This window comes from Leopardus geoffroyi, chromosome A3 (genome assembly GCF_018350155.1).
Source record: "Leopardus geoffroyi isolate Oge1 chromosome A3, O.geoffroyi_Oge1_pat1.0, whole genome shotgun sequence".
In the NCBI taxonomy this organism is placed as follows: domain Eukaryota; kingdom Metazoa; phylum Chordata; class Mammalia; order Carnivora; family Felidae; genus Leopardus; species Leopardus geoffroyi.
This window is the reverse complement of record NC_059336.1, coordinates 63,513,344-63,534,511: the sequence shown is the minus strand read 5'-3', so window position 1 is coordinate 63,534,511 and position 21,168 is coordinate 63,513,344. Positions and strand designations below refer to the sequence as shown.

At 39.0% G+C, this 21,168-nt stretch overlaps 1 protein-coding gene across 8 annotated transcripts in view; it reads right to left on the bottom strand.

Moving 5' to 3' along the window:
* The window catches only part of PLEKHH2 (pleckstrin homology, MyTH4 and FERM domain containing H2), a 120,731-nt gene that overhangs the window by 35,510 nt on the left and 64,053 nt on the right, over window positions 1-21,168 (bottom strand). For 7 of the 8 annotated variants that reach the window (XR_006703424.1, XR_006703426.1, XR_006703425.1 and 4 more), the window contains exons 16-20: window positions 14,848-14,928; window positions 10,847-11,026; window positions 6,642-6,750; window positions 5,603-5,715; window positions 976-1,155 (exon numbers count right to left, since the gene is read on the bottom strand). Coding sequence is in view for 5 of the 8 variants with exons in the window: in XM_045445876.1 (XP_045301832.1) it covers window positions 976-1,155; window positions 5,603-5,715; window positions 6,642-6,750; window positions 10,847-11,026; window positions 14,848-14,928 (663 nt within the window). In the remaining 3 variants the exon portion in view is untranslated. The remainder of the gene's footprint in view (window positions 1-975; window positions 1,156-5,602; window positions 5,716-6,641; window positions 6,751-10,846; window positions 11,027-14,847; window positions 14,929-21,168) is intronic. The other variant, XM_045445875.1, reaches the window with a different exon arrangement.

The following is a 21,168-nucleotide window of genomic DNA, read 5'->3' as shown; positions in this document are numbered from 1 at the left end:
TTTATCCTTTCAGTGTATGCTGGTTGCAGGATGCACAAAGTGAAGTGGAGAAAGAGGAGCTAGATTATGAAGGGCCCTCAATGCAAATGAAGCTTAAACTTCCAACCTTGCTCGTGCATGGGCCCTCCAAGGCCTGGGAAAGGGCCCTATGGAGTGTATTTACATGATCCTATGTTCTTTTAAAATGTGTGAAAGTAACATTAAAAAAAAGTAACACATTAGTAATAGTATAAGCTTAAACTGGATAAGCTTCAAGTCCCATTAAACCTAGATCCCCTGAGAGTACTATTTGCGAGGGTAAGAAATTTCTGTTTCATCCTGCAGTTAATAGGGGGTTAATAAGCAAAGATTAAAACAGGCATTCATGGAAGAGCAAACTTCAGTGACCAAAAGCCACCTGAAAATATACTCAGCTGCACTAATAGTTAAAGAAACGTATCCTAAATCAATAATGAAATACCACTCTTTACCTGGGAAGAATTTAAAGGAGTATTACACTGAACATTGTTCAAGATATATGGAAATTCTAGAAATGGATTCAAAGAAATTTGGTGGACTTGTACACAGGGTTTAGGTTCAAAGTTGTCTACTATAGGGGAATTTGTTATAAGAAAAATGACCGGAAAAACCTAAATGTGTAGCAATTGATATTAATACACCATTAATGTTTTTGAAGAATATTGAAGGATATAGGGGAAATGATTACAGACTACAGTTTTACAAAAGTAGTATGCACACTACAACTTTAGTAATGTGAAAAACTGAGTGTGCATAAATATACTCACATACAGCTTTATTTATATAGGAACATATAAATACATAAGTAACCTGAAAGAATACATATCAAAATATTAATAGCTACTTTTCCTTTTCATACTTTTTGTAGTTTTGAAATGTCTATATTGAATATGTATCATTCTTACAGTGAGGAAAACAACATCGTCTTAAATTGCATGTATATGTATCAATATATACCTGCAGCGGTCCTGGTTGATTCTGTGGCTGTCTCCGTCTTGTCTGTTTAATGAGCTGACAGCAAATTTCATTCTGTAGCTCAGGATGTGTCAGACAGATCTGCAAAGCACTCTGGGCTAGAGATATATGGTAATCAATCGCAGGGGAGTCAACTGCTGCATTTATAAAGAGCTGGCATGTCTGAATTAAGCAAAAAAAAAAAAAAAAAAGACATATTCAAGGTGAGAAATGATTAAATTTATTCTGCATGAATTATATCAATTCTCTTCATAGCAACAGTTTTTCTTTAAAAGAATGGAATAAGATATATTATGATAACACTAACCAAAGAAATCTGGAGTGGCTACATTAATACCAATGTAAAAAAAAAAAGCAAAAAACAAACAAACAAAAAACAAAAACAAATCGGACAAAGTAGAATTCAGAGCAAGGAATTCTGCCAGAGATAAAGAGGGTCATTTTATAATGATAATGGGGTCAGTTCTGCTAGAGGACATAACAGTCCTGAACATTTACATACTTAATAACACAGCTTCCACATTTATGGAGCAAAACCTGATAGGATTGCAAAGGGAAACGGGCGAATCCACAATTAGAGCTGGAGATTTCAATATCCCTTTCTTAATAATTGAGAGAACAAGTGAACAGAAAATCATTAAAGATTTAGAAAACTTGAACAACACTATTAACCAACTTGACCTAATTGACATGTATAGAAAATTCCACCCAAGAGCAGAATATGCATTCATTTAAAAAGTATACAGAACATGTCGCTGTCCAGTTTTCCCAGCACCACGCGCTGAAGAGGCTGTCTTTATTCCATTGGATATTCTTCCTTGCTTTGTCAAATATTAGTTGGCCATACATTTGTGGGTCCACTTCTGGGTTTTCTGTTCTGTTCCATTAATCTGAGTGTCTGTTCTTGTGCCAGTAACCATACTGTCTTGATGATTACAGCTTTCTAATACAGCTTGAAGTCCGAGATTGTGATGCTTCCTGCTTTGGTTTTCTTTTTCCAGATTGCTTTGGCTATTCGGGGTCTTTTCTGGTTCCATACAAATTTTAGGATTATTTGTTCTAGCTCTGTGAAGCATGTTGGTGTTATTTTGATAGGGATTGCATTGAATATGTAGATTGCTTTAGGTAGTATTGACATTTTAACAATATTTCTTCTTCCTATACAGGAGCATGGAATCTTTTTCCATTTTTTTGTGCCTTCAATTTCTTTCATAAGCTTTCTATAGTTTTCAGTGTATAGATTTTTCACCTCTTTGGTTAGATTTATTCCTAGGTATTTTATGGTTTTTGGTGCAACTGTAAATGGGATCGATTCCTTGATTTCTCTTTCTGTTGCTTCATTGTTGGTGTATAGGAATGCAACCGATTTCTGTGCATTAATTTTATATCCTGCAACTTTGCTGAATTCTTGAATCAGTTCTAGCAGTTTTTTGGTGGAATCTTTAGGGTTTTCCATATAGAGTATCATGTCATCTGCAAAGAGTGAAAGTTTGACCTTCTCCTGGCTGATTTGGATGCCTTTTATTTCTTTCTGTTGTCTGATTGCAGAGGCAAAGACTTCCAATACCTTGTTGAATAACAGCAACACACAGAAGACTGAACCTGGACCACTTTCTTACACCATACACAAAAATAAACTCAAAATGGATGAAAGACCTAAATGTAAGACAGGAAGCCATCAAAATCCTCGAGGAGAAAGCAGGCAAAAGCCTATTTGATCTTGGCCGCAGACACTTCTTACTCAACACATCTTTACAGGCAAGGGAAACAAAAGCAAAAATGAACTACTGGGACCTCATCAAAATAAAAAGCTTCTGCACAGTGAAGGAAACAATCAGCAAAACTAAAAGGCAACCGACAGAATGGGAGAAGATATTTGCAAACAACATATCAGATAAAGGGTTAGTATCCAAAATCTGTAAAGAACTTCTCAAACTCCACACTCAAAAAGCAAATAATCCAGTGAAGAAATGGGCAAAGGACACGAATAGACACTTTTCAAAAGAAGACATCCAGATGGCCAACGACACATGAAAAAATGCTCAACATCACTCATCATCAGGGAGATACAAATCAAAACCACAATGAGATACCACCTTACACCTGTCAGAATGGCTAACATTAACAACTCAGGCAACAACAGATATTGGCAAGGATGCAGAGAAAGAGGATCCCTTTTGCAATGCTGGTGGGAATGCAAACTGGTGCAGCCACTCTGGAAAACAGTATGGAGGTTCCTCATAAAATTAAAAATAGAACTACTGTATGACCCAGCAAGTGCACTACTAGGTATTTATCCAAGAGATACAGATATGCTGTTTCAAAGGGGCACATGCACCCCAATGTTTACAGCAGCATGGGTTTGTGAGTTCAAGCCCCATGTCAGGTTCTGGGCTGGCAGCACAGAGCCTGCTTGAGATTCTCTCTCTCTCAGTCTCTTCTGCCCCTCCCCTGCTCATTCTCTCTCTCTCTCAAAATAAATAAATAAACTTAAAAAAAATACTTCAGTATGGATCTCCAGTTCTTTCCCATAACCACCATATCATATCATACCCCCCAAATTAATATTTTTTTTTTGAGATGGGAGGAATGTAGGCAAGAAGAAACCAAAAAAGAGAGACAAAAATTGAGACCTTAAGAAACTAGGGAAAAATGAAATACCAAGGTCCTGATATGGAATCAAGACCGGAATCTACGAAGGTGCATGAGATTCTGAGATTGGAGGAAAGGAGGAGAAAATAAATTAAAGAATGTTTGTCAGGGGGGCACCTGCATGGCTCAATCGGTTAAGCATCCAACTTCGGCTCAGGTCATGATCTCACGGTCTGGGAATGTGACCCCTGCATCGGGCTCTGTGCTGACAGCTCAGAGCCTGGAGCCTACTTGGGATTCTGTGTTTCCCTGTCTCTCTGTCCCTCTCCTGCTCACGCTCTGTCTCTCTCTCTCCCTAAAAAATAAATAAACATTAAATTTTTTTTTTTTTTAATGTCTGTCAGGGAGAGAGCTTGGAGGAATAATGTCTGATGCCCTCTAATCTTCTCAATAAAATAGAAGTTTGTTGTGAAGAACATTATTGAGTAGGGCATTGGAGGGTTTGTGTGTGACAAAAGATAAGCAAAAGGAGAGGGAGTCAGCCCTGAGGGTGAAGACCATGGATGTATATTGGCTCTAGCCCACACCTGGTTGTTTGATGTTTTCTAGCCATGTGCTCACGATCAATGTGGAAGTGGACAGGACACCAGCAATGATCTATGTTGGGGTTTGGCTGAAGAATGCATGGAATTATGGGTCCCAAAGAACTATGAGTATTAATGAAAGTCATCCAGACTGGATAAAGAAAGAAGAAAAGCCAAGTGATGGTTACCATGCTCTCTTTTGATCTCAAAGAAAATAAATGGCTCAAAACAAAGGTCTTAGAAAAAAAATAGAAGAATAATAAAATAAGAGAGCTCATAGGCTAAGAGATTATGGTTCTAGAAAGAGATGCTAGAATTGAAGCTTTTAGAAGTAGTGTACTTGTAAGGAATGGTGGGGTTGGAGAATGGGAAGATGAAGGTGACTACAGGTGCAGCTTGGCATTAAGAAGGTCGGGATCTTAAGAACATGGCATTGGTGAGAGAAGTGATAACGAAGTCATTCGACATCCTAATGAAATCTGAAGAGTTACCAGAAAGTGAGTGAGAGACGAGGGGATAAAGCATGATACAGTTGAATGGCAAATTTCAAGTGATCAGGGATTTCTTTTTTTAAAACACTTTATTTATTTGTTTGTTTGCTTGTTTATTTATTTATTTTTTGAGAGAGCGAGTGAGCAAGGAAGAAGGGGAGAGAGAGAGAGAGAGAGAGAGAGAGAGAGAGAGAGAGAGAGAGAATCTTAAGCAGGCTCCACGTTTAGTGAGGAGCTGGACATGAGGCTCAATCCCATGACCCTGGGATCATGACCTGAGCCAAAATCAAGAGTCAGATACTCAACCGATTGAGCCACCCAGGCATCCCCTCAAATGATCAGGGATTTCTAAAATAAGTTGAGTAGTAAGAATTTGAGAATAGCACTGGAGAAGAAGGATGTTGACTCCTCTGTCCCAACACTGAGGTAGGTGTGATGTGAGAAATATCTCCTTTTGAGATGCTAAAGGGGAAACGATTCTTCTGACATTGTTTCACACTGCCCAAACCATTTACAGTTTATTTCAGTAAGTCCCAAATCCTCGTTCAGAAAGCATGTTCAATTCACCTAATTTTATTTCAGAAGATTTTCTTAATGAGATGATGATGATCACGTTTTGAAATTTTTTATTTATTTATTTATTTTAAGTTTATTTATTTTTGAGACAGAGAGAGACAGAGCATGAATGGGGGAGAGGCAGAGAGAGAGGGAGACACAGAATCGGAAGCAGGCTCCAGGCTCTGAGCCGTCAGCCCAGAGCCCGACGCGGGGCTCAAACTCACGGACCGCGAGATCGTGACCTGAGCTGAAGTCGGACGCCCAACCGACTGAGCCACCCAGGCGCCCCAAATTTTTTAGAGTGAAACCTTACAACCAAAATTATTTATTTTTATTTTTTCCAATTAAAATTTTAGCAACATAGACGTCCATATAAAATTTTACCTTAAATAATTTAATAGCTTCTGTCTGTAGAGCTTCTGAGGGTAGTGTTGTCAGTGGGGAAATGATTCCTTCTTTGCTGTGACACAAAGTAGGGTGTCTCCATATCTGAGAGGCTACATACATGATAAAATGCAAACAGAAAACACAAGAATCACTTATTTTGGCCTCCCATTAATTAGCCCTTTAGAAATTAGCTTATTCAGGCCTGGCTCACAGCTTTAAGTCTTACAGTTCGTGAAAAACCTTTGGTAACATTATTTTATTTTAGTTTCCATTAACATGGGATTTTCATGTTTCTGTGAATAAAGTAAATCTAGAAGAATTTGGTCTTAACATTCTATGTGAAACAAGTCTACCAGGGCACTATGACATAGCTGAAATTTGCTAAAGATCAGTGACCTAGGTAGGGAAATGATTCTGAGAAGGAGCTGGAGAGAAACAGAGAGGAGAAGCCAGAGTAGAAGGAGACAGAAAGATAAAGAGAAACTTAAAGACATTCCTAAAACCAACATTTATTAAATTCTATACTAGATACTGCAAGTAAAATATGATCTATTACATAAAGCACAGCATCGAATCTAGACTCTCAATGAGGACACCTGAGCCATAAAAAATTAATCTCAATGCAAAGCAACAAATGCTATAAAAGAGTTAAATGCAAAGTGCATTGGGACATAATTTTAACATTTATTCAGTACCTTTTATGAGCCAGATGCTGATGTGGAGTGGGCTTGCTGACAAGGGGAATTCCTAAGGTTGGTAGGATTTTATCAGGTTAGTGAGAAATGTGAAGGAAGGGGAGAGTTTCAGGCAGAAGGAATAATGTGAGCAAAGGTAGAAAGGTTACAGGACATGGCATATTGGGGAACGATGGTGTCCCTGGAGCCTAAGAACCACAGTGAGAATCTTGGCCCAGGACAAACAAAGCCAATGAAAAGATGGATAGATTGCAGGGAAACAGGAATGCACAAAGTGAAAACTCCATTAGGCTAAGGAGTCCATTTCATAAATTATAGAGCCTTATATGTTGTGAACTTACAAGGTTCTCCTTCGATATTGAGCAGTTTGCAAACCAGCTGTTCAAATTCAGATCCAACATTTACATTGTTACTTCCTGCTGCAACAGTCAAATGATAAAGCCAAGTGTCCTTAAAATCAAAACACGTTAATAGAGATGTTAACTAAGATATAATTTTTGATGACCTAAAGAAAAAAAAACAACTTGCATAAACAGTAGAAAACTTTGACACTGAATAATTTTTTAATTTTTAAATAATAGCCAAAAGCCACTTAGTCGAACAGTTCTGAAGCAGGCTCTCTTGAATTATGTACATAGGAACTTTTTCCATTGTTTACAACTTTATTATTTTCTATAGATGTTTCTTACAAAAAGCATGATTAAGTAAGTTAATATGATGCTAAGAAACTAGAATAAATACAACCAGTTCATATTCTTTTAAGAAACACAAAAAAGTCTATCAAATTTAAAATCTGACTCTCAATACATATGAATAACACATAAAAAATACTTGGGAAATCCAGAAAATTTAAAGAAGAAAATAATATCCAGAAGGAACTTACCTCAACACAATAAAGGCCACACAAGAAAAACCCACATCTAATATCACACTCAATGGTGAAAAACTGAAAGCTTTTCCTCTAAGATCTGGAACAAAGCAAGGATGCCCAGTCTTGCTACTTTTATGCAATATAGCACTGGAAGTCCCAGCCAGAGCAATAGGGCAAGAAAAAGAAATAAAAGGCATCCAAATTGGGAAGGAAGAAGTAAAATTATCTGTTTGTAGATGATAGGATCTGACACATAGAAAACCCTAAAGAGTCCACAAAAACATTGTTAGAACTAATGAATGAATTCAGGAAAGCTGCAGGATACAAAATCAACACACATAAGTCAGTTGCACTTCTATACGCTAACAATCATGGAAAAATCTCATCTGCAATGGCATCAAAAAGAATAAAATAGTTAGGAATAAACTTAACTAACTAGGTGAAAGACTTGTACACCAAAAACTATAAAACATTGATGAAAGAAATTAAAGCAGACACAAATAAATGGAAAGACATCCAGTATTCATGGACTGGAAGAATTAACATTTTTAACATGTCCATACTACCTAACCTCCAGATTCAGTATAATTCCTATGAAAACCCCAATGGAATTTTTTACAGAAATAGAAAAACCAGTCCTAAGGAGCCACAAGAGACCCTGAATAGCCAAAGCAATTTTGAGTAAGAAGAACAAAGCTGGAGGTATCACACTTCCTGATTCAAAATTTATTACAAAGCTACAGTGATCAAAACAGAATGGAACTGGCATAAAAATACACATACAGGCCAATGGAACAGAACAGAGAGTCTGGAAATAAACCCAAGCATATATGGTCAACTGACCTCGGGCAAGAGTGCCAAGAATACACAATGGGGGAAAGGACAGTCTCTTCAATAACTGGTGTTGGAAAAACTGGATATCCACCTGCAACAGAGCGAAATTGGTCCCTTATCCTACACGAAACACAAAACTCAAGTCAACATGGAATAAAGACTTAAACATAAGACCCAAAAACACAAAAGTCCTAGAAGAAAACATACGGACAAAGTTTCTGGGCACTGGCCTTGGTGATGATTGCTTAGATATGGTATCTATGGTACAGGCAACAAAAGCAAAAATAGACAAGTATGATTATACTACACTAAAAAGCTTCTTCACAGTAAAGGACACAATCAACAAAATGAAAAGACAACCTATGAAATGGGAGAAAATTATTTGCAAACCATTTATCTGATAAAAGGTTAATATATAAGGAAATCCTATAACTCACTAGTAAGAAAAAAACCCAATTAAAAAATGGAAAAGGAACTGAATAGACATTTCTCCAAAGAAGACATACAAATGGCCAACAGATAACACGAAAAAATGTTCAACATCACTAATCATTGAGGAAATACAAATCAAACCATAATAAGATATCACCCTGCACTCATCAGAATGGCTTTTATAAAAATAATTTTAAAAAAAGATAACAAATGCTGGTGAGGGTGTGGAGAAAACATTTATCCACTTCTAGTGGGAATGTAAATTGGTACAGCCACTAGGGAAAACAGTAAAAAATAAAACTGAAAATAGAATTACCATATGATCCAGCATTTCTAATTCTGGGTACATATCCAAACAAATTGAAATCAGGAGCACAAAGAGGTATCTGTACTCACATGTTTTTTTGTGGTATTATTCACAATAGCCAAGACATGGAAGCAACCTAAATGTCCATTAAGAGGGGTGCCTGGGTGGCTCAGTCGGTTGGGCGTCCGACTTTGGCTCAGGTCATGATCTTGTGGTTTGTGACTTTGAGCCCCGTGTTGGGCTCTGTGCTGACAGCTGGGAGCCTGGAGCCTGCTTCGGATTCTGTGTCTCCTCTCTCTGCCCCTCCCCCACTTGTGCTCTCTCTCTTTCTCTCAAAAACAAATAAATGTAAAAAAAAAAAAAGTAAACAAAAAAAGGAGTAATTTATAAAAGCTGTTTATATGTTAAAGATATTGTAGCCATCCATGAAAAGTTTTTTTTGTATTATCCTTTTGGTTATGTTTGTAATTTTATTTGATATAGACAAGTATTTCAATTTTTTGTAGTCAAATCTATTGACTATTTCTATTGTGATTTCTTACGTTGTTTTTTTTTCAGAAAGTACTTTCTATTCAGATATCAGATAAAGGCCCTTTTTTGCCCTGTTTTTTTTAATTTTTTTTTTAATGTTTTTATTTATTTTTGAGACAGAGAGAGACAGAGCATGAACGGGGGAGGGGCAGAGAGAGAGGGAGACACAGAATCGGAAGCAGGCTCCAGGCTCTGAGCCATCAGCCCAGAGCCCGACGCGGGGCTCGAACTCACGGACCACGAGATCGTGACCTGGCTGAAGTCGGACGCTTAACCGACTGTGCCACCCAGGCGCCCCTCAGATAAAGGCCCTTTAAAAAAATAATTTCAGGGGCGCCTGGGTGGCTCAGTCAGTTAAGCCTCTGACTTCAGCTCAGGTCATGATCTTGCAGTTTGTGGGTTCGGGCCCTGCGTCGGGCTCTGTCCTGACAGCTCAGAGCCTGGAGCCTGCTTCGGATTCTGTGTCTCCTTCTCTCTCTGCTCCTCCGCCTCTCATGCTCTCTCTCTCTCTCACTCAAAAATAAACATTAAAAAAAAATTTAAAAAAATAGTAATAATTTCATTTATCTCTTTAAATTCATTTGGAAACTATCTTGCTATATGTATGAGATGAAAAACTAAATTCATGTTTTTCTAAAGAGCCAATCTCCTCAATATATAATGAGCATACCATATTATGTACTGAATGATCCATTACCTCCCCACTAATCTGTGATGCCTCTTTTATCTTTTAATTTTTAAATTTTAATTTTATATTATATTAACTATATTAATATTTTACTATTATATTAACTCTTTTATATATTAACGCTTATATTAACATTAACTATATGAACAGGGGAGGGAGCAGAGGGAGAGAGAGAGAGAGAGAGAGAGAGAGAGAATCTCAAGCAGGCTGCATGCTTAGCAAAGAGCCAGACACGAGGCTCTATCCCATGACCCTGGGATCATGACCTGAGCCGAAACCAAGAGTCAGACGCTCAACCTATTGAGCCATCGAGGTGTCCCTTGTTTTATGTTATATTAACTTTTATACTGTTTACTTATTACATATACACATAATACATACAATAATTCATTTTTAATTGTATCTAAACCAAAATTTTGTTGAAAATGAGTCAAAAATATAAGGGAGAGGTTTTAGAGTCACCCTGAAATACCCAGTCTGAGACATCCACATTTTGATCTAACTAAAGCAAACGTACTAATTTCAGCCTTGAGATTACTTTGTTTTTACTTTTTTTTTTAATGTTTATTTATTTTTGAGAGAGAGACAGACAGAGCATGAGCAGGGGAGGGGCAGATTGAGAGGGAGACACAGAACCTGAAGCAGGCTCCAGGCTCCAAGCTGTCAGCACAGAGCCTGATTGAGATTACTTTTAATGAGAGGATAGAGAAATGACACATTTGAACAAGGCTCATTTCCAGGGACATGAAGAAGCTCTGCAAATAGGGCTGAAAGTCTGACAAGGTCTCTTCTTTGTGTCCATAAAATTGATTTGAAAATCATTACCAGATCTTAATGACGTCAGTGTACTTCATTCAAATTCAACCAGTAAGTCCCTAGGTACCTTTTCATGCTTGGATCCAATTAGGAGGTAAGTCGGACCTTGGTCTTTGGGATGGATCACGATGGTGTAATGTGTGGATAATAGACTTCGCCCACTGGCTTCATAATCTTCATCTGAATCACAGGATCTGTCAACCTCTTCAACTTTAGCTTCCCAGAGTTTGATCTGACCTAAAGGAAACTAAAGTAAATGTTAGTAATTTTGAGGAAGGCACTTTCTAGATCTTTTCCTACTAAAATTTTTCATAGTCCTTTTCATTCTTACCTATATAAAGCATACTTTTTTTTTCAATGAATGCCCAAAGACAATTGGGTTATCCACATTGTTACAACAGTAGTGGTCACAAGTAAAATACCCAATTATAATATAAAAGAACAGTTTGAATAGCAGACAAGAAGCTAGTTCTGTACGGTGGTTTGGATTATTCATTACACTGAAATGACCCATTACCTACTCAAACAATTATGTAACTCAGTCAAAATATTCATTTGACTTTCCCCCCACAGAACTGATGTGATGATTAAGGTATTGGATCAAAAGGACAAGCGTAGACCAAGTCTCAATGCTATTCATAGAAAAAGTGACAAGGTTAGGCAGCTGATATGAAGAAGTGTGATTAACTACCATCTTAAACCCAATGTGTTTCAAGGATATTTATTAACATATGGAATCTATCACGAAGCAATGCCATGATTTCTTCCATTTTACTTTAAGAGTAAGAAAAACTTCCTAAAACTGATTTACATTAAATTTTACCTACTTTTATTGACAAAAGCCATCCTATCTGCTGTGTTGAATATTTAGCACATTTGTTTTAAAACTTTTGTTTTAATTAAGTACAATTTATTCCAGGAAAGCAAAAGGTCTGCTTCAGATTTACAGCTTCTAAAATATTTTATCAGGTTTGCAATTGCAGTCTGAAAATGTTTGTTCTAACCTAGGGATATTTACCAATATCCATTTTCATGCTCAGGCCCAGGGCTCAGTGTGGGGCTCTCTTCCCACCTGCACTCACTTTCCAGGTAGTCTCATCCAACCTCACGGTTCTCATGGCAGCATAATTAGCTGTCCTCATGTTTATAACTACAGACTCACTATCTCTACTTAGCTGTCTAACGGCATCTCAAACAACCTACTCTGCTCAGTCTCCTCTAAGTTGTTGGCAACATTATCTTTCCAGCTATTTAGGTCCCAGACCTTGACATCAACACTGACCGTCTCACTACTCCTCAAATACATGAGGCATGCTCCTGCCTCAGGGCCTTTACACTTGCTATTCCCTCTGCCTAGCATGTTATTGCCTGAAATATCCACATGGCTACTCTTTTACTTCCTTCAGAGCCTAATTAAAACATTAGCTTCTCAGTGAGGTCTTACCTGTATATCTTAACTGAAATATTATCTGCCTAATAGCTGATTAATAGTAAAAAATGATTTAATTCATTTAATTAAACTTGTTCTCTTTCGTGAAAGCCATGACTTCTCATTAAATTGATAAGTATTTTCTCAGTAGTCACTCTGTGCAAAGCACTCTGGGCACTGAACGAAGAAAAGTTGCTTTTGAAGGAAAAACGCAAAATTAACTTACCTACACTTTCAGAAAAAGACAAGCAGTAAAAGAAAAGCCAAATAAATAAATAAATAAATAATAAATACTATTTTTAATTTACTGAATAAATACAATTTTATTTATTAAATATATTTATTATACATTTATAGCAGAAGATTTGTAACAATAAGTAGCAAGCTTTTAAAAATGGGAAAAAGAAAACTAAGCCTACTGTGATAACATATGACAATCCTACCCTAATTGTGTGCTTTGATATATCCCACCCTATGAAAATCGAGGTTTCATCTATCCGAATATTTAAAGACCATTATTCATTTTAACCAAAGGATTCACCAAGCCTCCGTAAACAGTAAACACACCTAGTGCTTTTAACTATTTTGACTGAATAAAAGAAGACGCTAATCCAGATTAAAAACAAATCGTTTCTGAAACATCTCTCGCACAAAAAGAAGTAGGTCTATATGGATTCACAAGCATTCTCAATACTTTCCTAGTGATTACAATGGAATTCTACTCATCCATCTACTTCTTCTGACTCGTTTCTTCTGTGACCAACCTTATCCACTTTTATTACATTACTACTAATTATTAGTGAGAATAAGTTCTCTTTTAGCAAAATTTAAATAAATTTCTATGTTTAAAACAAATGCTTATTGGGGCGCCTGGATGGCGCAGTCGGTTGAGCGTCTGACTTCAGCCAGGTCATGATCTCGCGGTCCGTGAGTTCGAGCCCCGCGTCGGGCTCTGGGCTGATGGCTCAGAGCCTGGAGCCTGTTTCCGATTCTGTGTCTCCCTCTCTCTCTGCACCTCCCCCGTTCATGCTCTGTCTCTCTCTGTCCCCCCAAAAATAAATAAACGTTAAAACAAATGCTTATTATAGGAAGTATAGAAAGATATAGGAAAAGAGAATGTAAAAAATCATCCATAAATTCTACCATCACAGATAATTACTCAATATTTTGGGACAGTTCTTTCCCATCTTCTGCTCTGCATATTTTTACATAGATGTGCCGGCCTGAGAATTATCAACTCAGCATCCCAACCATCCACTCCTAAAATCTCCCTGTAACTGCAGAAGAGAAGTTGGGAACTACATCTGTCGGAATCCCCTTCCCTCCAGGGTTCTCAGCTAGAGCCTGCCTCTGAGATAATCTACATGAGGTGTGGAGCATAAGGGGAAGGAGAAGTTGTTACTCTCTTGAGACACTTGCAGTCAGATGTGTGGGCTGATGTGAGAGTCACAGAGCTTTCTCTTAAGCTGTTGAGGACGAACTGCCTCTGTGCTTTGGGTCAGGATTATACTGAATGTAGAATTTTATATTGTGCTTATTTTATATTCTTATGTAAGCATTTCCTACATTACTTCGGAGGTATAATTTTTAATAGCTCTGTTAATTCCCATCCCATGAGCAACACCGACAATAAAGGCATGCATTTTAAATATAGCTGGTTGGAACTGAGAGTGCAGTCTGAAAATGCAGCGGAGAAGTAACTAACTGACCTACGTGACGTGGTCACTGGATCAAGAAGCCTGGTCTCATTGATGCAGAAATTAGTCACAGGCTGCCATTCTGTGGGGCTCGCATCAGTATTTTATGCAAGTACTTTTGGCACATGTTGATCCAATTTTTAGTTTCAGTAATCCAAAGGTGATGAGGAGTACCCACAATGATAGCCAGGCATACACTTCACCTGTGAAAGCTATCCCATCTTTTTCTTTTTTTTATTTATGTATTTTTGAGAGAGAGAGAGAGAGAGCAAGGGAGGGACAGGGGGAAAGAGAGAGAGAGAGAGAGAGAGAGAGAGAGAGAGAGAGAGAGAAGAGAATCCCAAGCAGGCTCCACGCTGTGAGCAAAGAGTCTGATGTGGGCCTTGATCCCACGAACCATGAGATCATGACCTGAACTGAAACCAAGAGTTGGATGCTTAACCAACTGAGCCACCCAGGCACCCCTCCCATCTTTGTACTCTGAAAGTGTACTCATGACTGGAGATAACTCAAGTTCTTTTGGGGATGAGATGAGTTTAAAAATGAATACAACGATATAAACAGGTAGAGGATGGATAGATAAGTGGTATCTAGGGATTTGAGAGCCTGGGACAGGACTGGAATCTTTTCCCTCCCCAGATTTTCTTTCCTATCTTGCTGTTCCCTTCATTCAGAACCTGGGCAAATATAAGAAATCGACAGCTTAGAATGGGGAAGATTTTTCTCTTCTAAGACAAAGATACGTTAATTAAAAGTTGCCAAGGGTTATAATTAAGAGTCAAGACCCTTGTGGGTGTGTGGTTACCCCAGTAATAAATTTTTGCAAGATTTCAACCTTATCAAACACTCTGAAGTTTTTGTTAGCAACGGAAGAGTGAAAGAGAAAATTTAAGCCACAACAAAGAAATGCCTCTAATCAGCTTATTAAAAATACATACATACCTTATCTTCTTGGCTACGAAAATAATACAGTGTTTTTCCTATAAGCGTACACCAGACTCTCTTGGAGTAGCCATGCTTTACCTGAAATCATATTTCAAAGAATTACAAATGTAGCTCAGAACTCTGACACCGTGAAGTGTAGCATATACACTCCACCTGAAACTGTACTCGTATCCAGTTTGCTCAAGGTATAGATATTCCAACTAGATTGTCCAAATGCAGTTTAAGATTTACCTGTTTGGCTGTAGTGCTCACCATTCAACACTTAACAAATTTTTGCTGTATGTCAAGTACGATGCCTCTAGGGCTAAGAAGTCAAAGACGAACAAAACAAGATGCCCGTTTCACAAGTAAGTTTATGTCATAATTTCTGTGTTTTACAGATTTTCAGTAATCTTGTGGCTCTCTGGGTTAACCCCCTAATAATGTTAGAAATGAGAAGATTAAAACCTAAAAAAATTCTAGTGCTTTCCCAAATATTAAAGATTCACTCTTCAAAACATCTGACGCCTTCTCCAGAAGGATTCATGCAAAATATTAAAATCTATAATTATATACGGAGTACTGCCTATGTGTCAGGAAATATGTCAAGTGAGTGGGACAGAATTTGATTCTACCTCTTGACTTTGAATAGTTAGAGATTGCTCTAGGGTCTGTGCATTTTATAATTTAAGCGAAGGGACTCAGGAAGGCCTTGCTGACATTGAGTCAAGGCTCTGAAGGAGGTGGATGAGCCATACAGTCATCTGAGGGAAGAACACTGGACAAAGGGATATGGTATGGCCGGGAGATGGTGTGTCTGAGACTGAGCAAGTGAGGCGAGAGGTCGCCGTGGAAGGGACATGAAGGGTGGGGGTGGGAGGCATGCATGTCTTACAGGGCCCTTGTAATGACTTACACTGAAATGGACTGTTCTGACAGGACTACACTGAGAAGAAAAGAAATAACTTCCATAATAGAGTTTACAGGAGGCAAGTCACCCGAGTAGAAAAGGCCTGTTTTTTGAGGTCATATGGACCAAAGCTTCAACTGCAGTTCTGCCTCATGCTAGATGCATGTCCTCAGGCAACTGACTTAACCTTTCAGCCTTCTGGTCCATAATGTGGGATTATTGTATACCTTATTGGGCTGATGTGATGACCAAGGGAGAAAAGTAAATAAAGGATAATAGTAGTTACTCAATAAATGCTTCCTTCCTCACTATGAATAAGGCGCAGTAAAACCACATGTTATTTAAACCCACACACATAGCCAGACTTTGGGCTGTGGTCTTAAGCAAACACCACCATCCAACAGTTTGATGGATTTAGAATTCGCTCGAGCAAAAACAAAAAAGGTTTCATTTGGCAAGACATATTTCAGTTTAATTAAAGTTAGAAACAGATATTTACAGATAAATATCCTGTAAGTTTTAAACAGTTTGTATCACCCAGTTGTTTGTTTGTTTGTTTCTTTCTTTCTTTGTTTCTTTCTTTCTTTCTTTCTTCTTCTTCTTCTTCTTTTAAACAAAACCCAGAAGGGCCTCTCATCAAAACTGGAGTACAATGCATCTGGCTGTAGAGAGCATACTTTTGAAATGATTTATCTTTAGAGTAGCACAACGTGTACCTTTGAAGAACTACAAGTTAACAAAGGCCATTGCCAATTCACTGTAAAAACTGTGTTTTAAAAACACAGTCTATCTTTATGTACGTCTGATTGTATTAGAATTTCTTAAATTCTAATTTCTTAATTAGAATTAATTAATTAATTAAATTAGAATTTCTTAAAACTCTAACTTATTCTGAAAAACTCATAGTAAAGCAAATTATGATAGAAGAATCCTCATAAAAATTTAAAGGCAACCTCCACCCCTAGGGCTTCGGCAAACAAAGTAACTGAGTCATTTTTTTACCTTGAATCCATAACAAAGGGACTTCCAATCAGTTCTGTCTGAAACTTTAAAGACACAGTATATCATACCCTGATTTGCCTCTGTCATCACACAAATTATAAATTGCCACAGTCGTCTCTCCTCTCCTAAACGTTCATGCCTCCAGCATTCTCCACCATAAATCCTGTCACCAGTGTTGCTGACTTCCAAATTGAGGTGAAAGTCTTGTGATAATAATGGCTCGCATTTTGGGAGTGTTTATGATGTGCCAGACACTGTTTTAAAGCACTTTATAAGCTTAAATAATTCATTTCATCCTCGGGGCGCCTCGGTGGTTCAATTGGTTAAGCATCCGACTTTGGCTCAGGTCATGATCTTGCAGCTCGTGGGTTCGAGTCCCACGTCAGGCTCTGTGCTGACAGCTCAGAGCCTGGAACCTGCTTCAGATTCTGTGTCTCCCTCTCTGCCCCTCCCCCACACGCGCATATACACACACACACACACACACACTCTCTCTCTCTCTCTCTCTCTCTCTTAAAAATAAACATTAAAAAATTAAAACAAATTTCAATCCTCCCAACACCCTGTGAGGTTGTCACTATGATTATCCTTCCGCTTTACAGATGAAGACAGTAAGGCAAAGAGCCTGCAAGCAACCTATTCAAGGTCACACAAGGGCAAGTGGCAAAGCCAGGACTTGCGCCCATGCTCTTGCCCTAGCCTCTTTCCCTCACTGCCTCTCTACATCCTTAACTCACAGTTTCATGCTCTCTTCATTTCCACTAACTTTTGGTGTCCCTCCATTTTTGTCCCTCCATCCCCTCCACCACACCCTCGACTTTTTTTCTTCACTGGAAACTGCTCCACTTTTGAAACTGACATTTTATTCTGTGATCTCAACCTTCTTCCCCTCCTTCCTTCTCTCCTTATTCACACCACTCCTGTTCTTTGACCTCTTTCCAAACAGTAAGTCCCCTGATTCTTCCATTTTATTCCAGTTTATCAGTTCTCTCCTGGCCTCTCTTCCCTTCCTCCCAATCTTGGGTCCTGGTTTGGTCACAAAACACCTCTTGCTCCAAGGGCTGGGATTGTGTCGCATTCTCTGCTTCGAACATATACACTCAATACAATTTCATCTCCATTTGCTTTTAGGTAATCCAGTGAAGAGTGTGGGAAGAGAGAGGGAAGGTTATGGGGGGCTTTCTGCCATAACATTAGCCATAGTTAACAACTTAAAATTGGGTGATAAATATATGAGGTTCGTGTTATTATTCCTTCTACTTCCACACATTTGAAAATGCCCAGAATGAAACATTAATTTCAAATCATCACCTTGATAGGCATGTATAAAGCAAGTAAAGTTAATTACAGAATCTAGGTGGTGGGAATATGCGTGTTCACTGTAAAACTGTCTTCCAACTTTTCTGCATAATTAAAAATTTACATAATAAAATATTAGAAAAAAATGACTATCCTCACATTGCTACAATGTAAATTCTCTGCTCCTATTTCTGGGCATCTGAAGATGTAAGAGAAAAATAACAAATTCCAATCAGTAAAGTCAGGTGGGTCCTAGTAACACTTAGCAATCTTTCTATTTGCCCTTGAGTATATCCCTATGTCCCTGATTATTCTCAATCCTTTCCCTCATTCTCACTACATAATTTTGTCTTATGGAGTAATCTTCATCAAGAAAATTGATGATATCAGGCGTGATCTCATTCAATGCCCGACAAACTTAGATATTCATCCTTCCTCGCCTTTCTGCCAGTCCAGCCCTTCCACCCTACCCACCATGCCCACTCACCATGACTCCCCACTTTGCCTACCACCACACTTGCCCACTATGGCCTTCCACCATGTCCTTCTGCCATGCCCTTCCACCATGCCCGCCCACCATGTCCTTCCGCCATGTCCTTCCACCATGCCCGCCTACCATGCATACCCACCATGATCACCCACCATGTCCTTCCACTATGCCCTTCCACCATGCCCATCTACCATGCCCGCCCAACATGCTTGCCCACTATGCCCTTCCACCATTCCTGCCCACCATGCTCACCCACCATGCCTGCCTACCATGTCCTTCCACCATGCCCACCCACCATGCCCACCTACCATGCATGCCCACCATGATCACCCACAATGCTTGCCCACCATGTCCTTCCACCATGTCCTTCCACCATGCCCACCTACCATGCCCGCCTGCCATGACTGCCCACTATGTCTTTCCACCATGTTCTTCCACCGTGCTCGCCCACCATGCCCTTCCACCATGCCCACCTACCATGCCGACCAACCATGCTCGCCCACCTACTTCTTTTGAGCTTCATTTCCCACTTCTCCCCATCCTGGCTTCTTCCTCTCAGTTTGCAAACTCAAGGTATGCCTTTCCTGTCCTAAAAATGCCTCTCCTGACACCATGTTCCCTTCAGCTTCATTCCCTCTAATGTGCTGGACCAGGTGGACAGTACTCTGAACTCAAATACTGCACTTACTCATCTACCCTTTGTCCTTCAACACACTGCAATGTGCCTTGCTTGCGAGCACTCCACTGCCTGCAGACCCCTCCCACCCGGTCACACACTCCACTTCCATGATCCCATTACCTACTTTCCAGGGTCTCTTCGCATATCTCCTTTGTATGCTCTCAGCTTTTGTAAAACCCAGTGTTCCAGCAGGAGGCCCCAACTCTTCCACCACACACATGTCCCTGGGAGACTTCTGTCATCGTCATGAATTCAACCACTACATTCATGCTGAGAATTCCCCAAATTCTTCTCTCCAACCCAGCCTCCTCCTCTGATGTAGACTCATTGGCACTGCTTGACGGACTTCTTAATTCTTAACTCAGGTGTCCTCAAAGCTCTAAAAATTGGCATGGTCCAAAAAAACCTTTGAATTATCCTAATACTGTTCCTCCTCCCTGAGCTGTCTTATGTGGCACCATCTTTCACCCAGCCAACCATTTGCACTTCTTAACCCTGAATTCAACCAATCTAACTGAAGACTTTACCTCCTCTCATTATTTAAATTCACCTTCTCCTCTCTTTCCCTATGACCAGCTCAGCATCTCATCCCCTTCACAAGAACAACTTCTGCTAACTGTTTTTAGAACTTCTTTCCACCTTGCCCCCTGCAAATCCACCTTCCTCTTAGCAGAGTGATCTATTAGCAACATGAACATGCCCCTGCCTCTGTTACAAACCTGAAGGGTTCCACATCACATTCAGGGTGAAGAATAAAGTCTTTAACAAGACAAAAAGTCCCTCCATGACCAGGCCCCTCCACCTTGTTCTCCAAAGGACATGTTTCAGCGTATATGGCACCGCTTTGAGATACTGTCTTTGTTCCCACTGTCTCCTAGCCTGGGATACCTTCCCTGCCCATTTCCATTTGGTATGACGATTCCTTCTCTTTCCTGAAGACTCAACACAAATAAATCTTCTCTGAGAAGTTGTTCCTGATCCCACAGCCTAAATTAGATTTCTCTGTGACCTTACCATGCCTCTCATAATTGCACTTGGTACATATTATAATATGCTAAGTCCCTTTCTTTCCCAATAGATTATGCGCCTCTTTGAGGAATGGGGGGTGGGGAGGGGCCAATGGCCTATTCATGTTGATATCCTCCAGCCCATTGGCTGGCATGTGGTAACTACTCAATAATTTTTGTTTTTTTAAATAAATGACTTTTTATAGAGAAAATGTTCTTCCTAAGTATTAAAAGTTGCAAGAGTGAATATCCAGAATCAAATTAGTCAAGTTCTTAATATCTACCTACATATTTCTGTACTTAATAACAACGTGACAGCCTGAGAAAACGTCCTCCCCTGCAAAGTATTCAAGTGCTGTTCTGCAGTAGCTTAAATTGTAGCCTGAGTGTGAGCTCAGAACAAGTCACTCAGAATAACTGAGGCAAGAGTTTCTCTTATAAGGCTCTGAGGGCGACAATATGGGGGTGGACATGAAAATGGTAGGAAGGAAACCTAATAAGCATCCTGTCTATAAACCCAAATGGTTAAGTCATCTGATAATCACATCTACTTATACTCATTTAAAACGCAAGTATGAGATGGGAGGCAGGGAATAGCAAAAATGTAACATGCAGAAACTGACAATGCCATGTGGATAAAGTAAAAACAATCAAACAAACACACGGTGGAACAAGTAACCAACCCTTAGCCACAGGATCATATTAAAGTCTAAGGGTTTGATACACATGGTCCTTGAAACAGGAAGACAACTAGTTATTATGAATTATAGTAAGAATATGATTTAAAGCAGCACTGTGTTCACTGGAAAGTATATATTTGCATAATACTAAGAAGTTTCTAAGTCATCAGTAACTGAAAAAATATTTTAATGGTACTGTAACATTTTGGAAAAAACAGAGCACAACTCGGTGAATTTTTTCTCCTACTTTTGGTGTAGGTGGTCAATCTTTG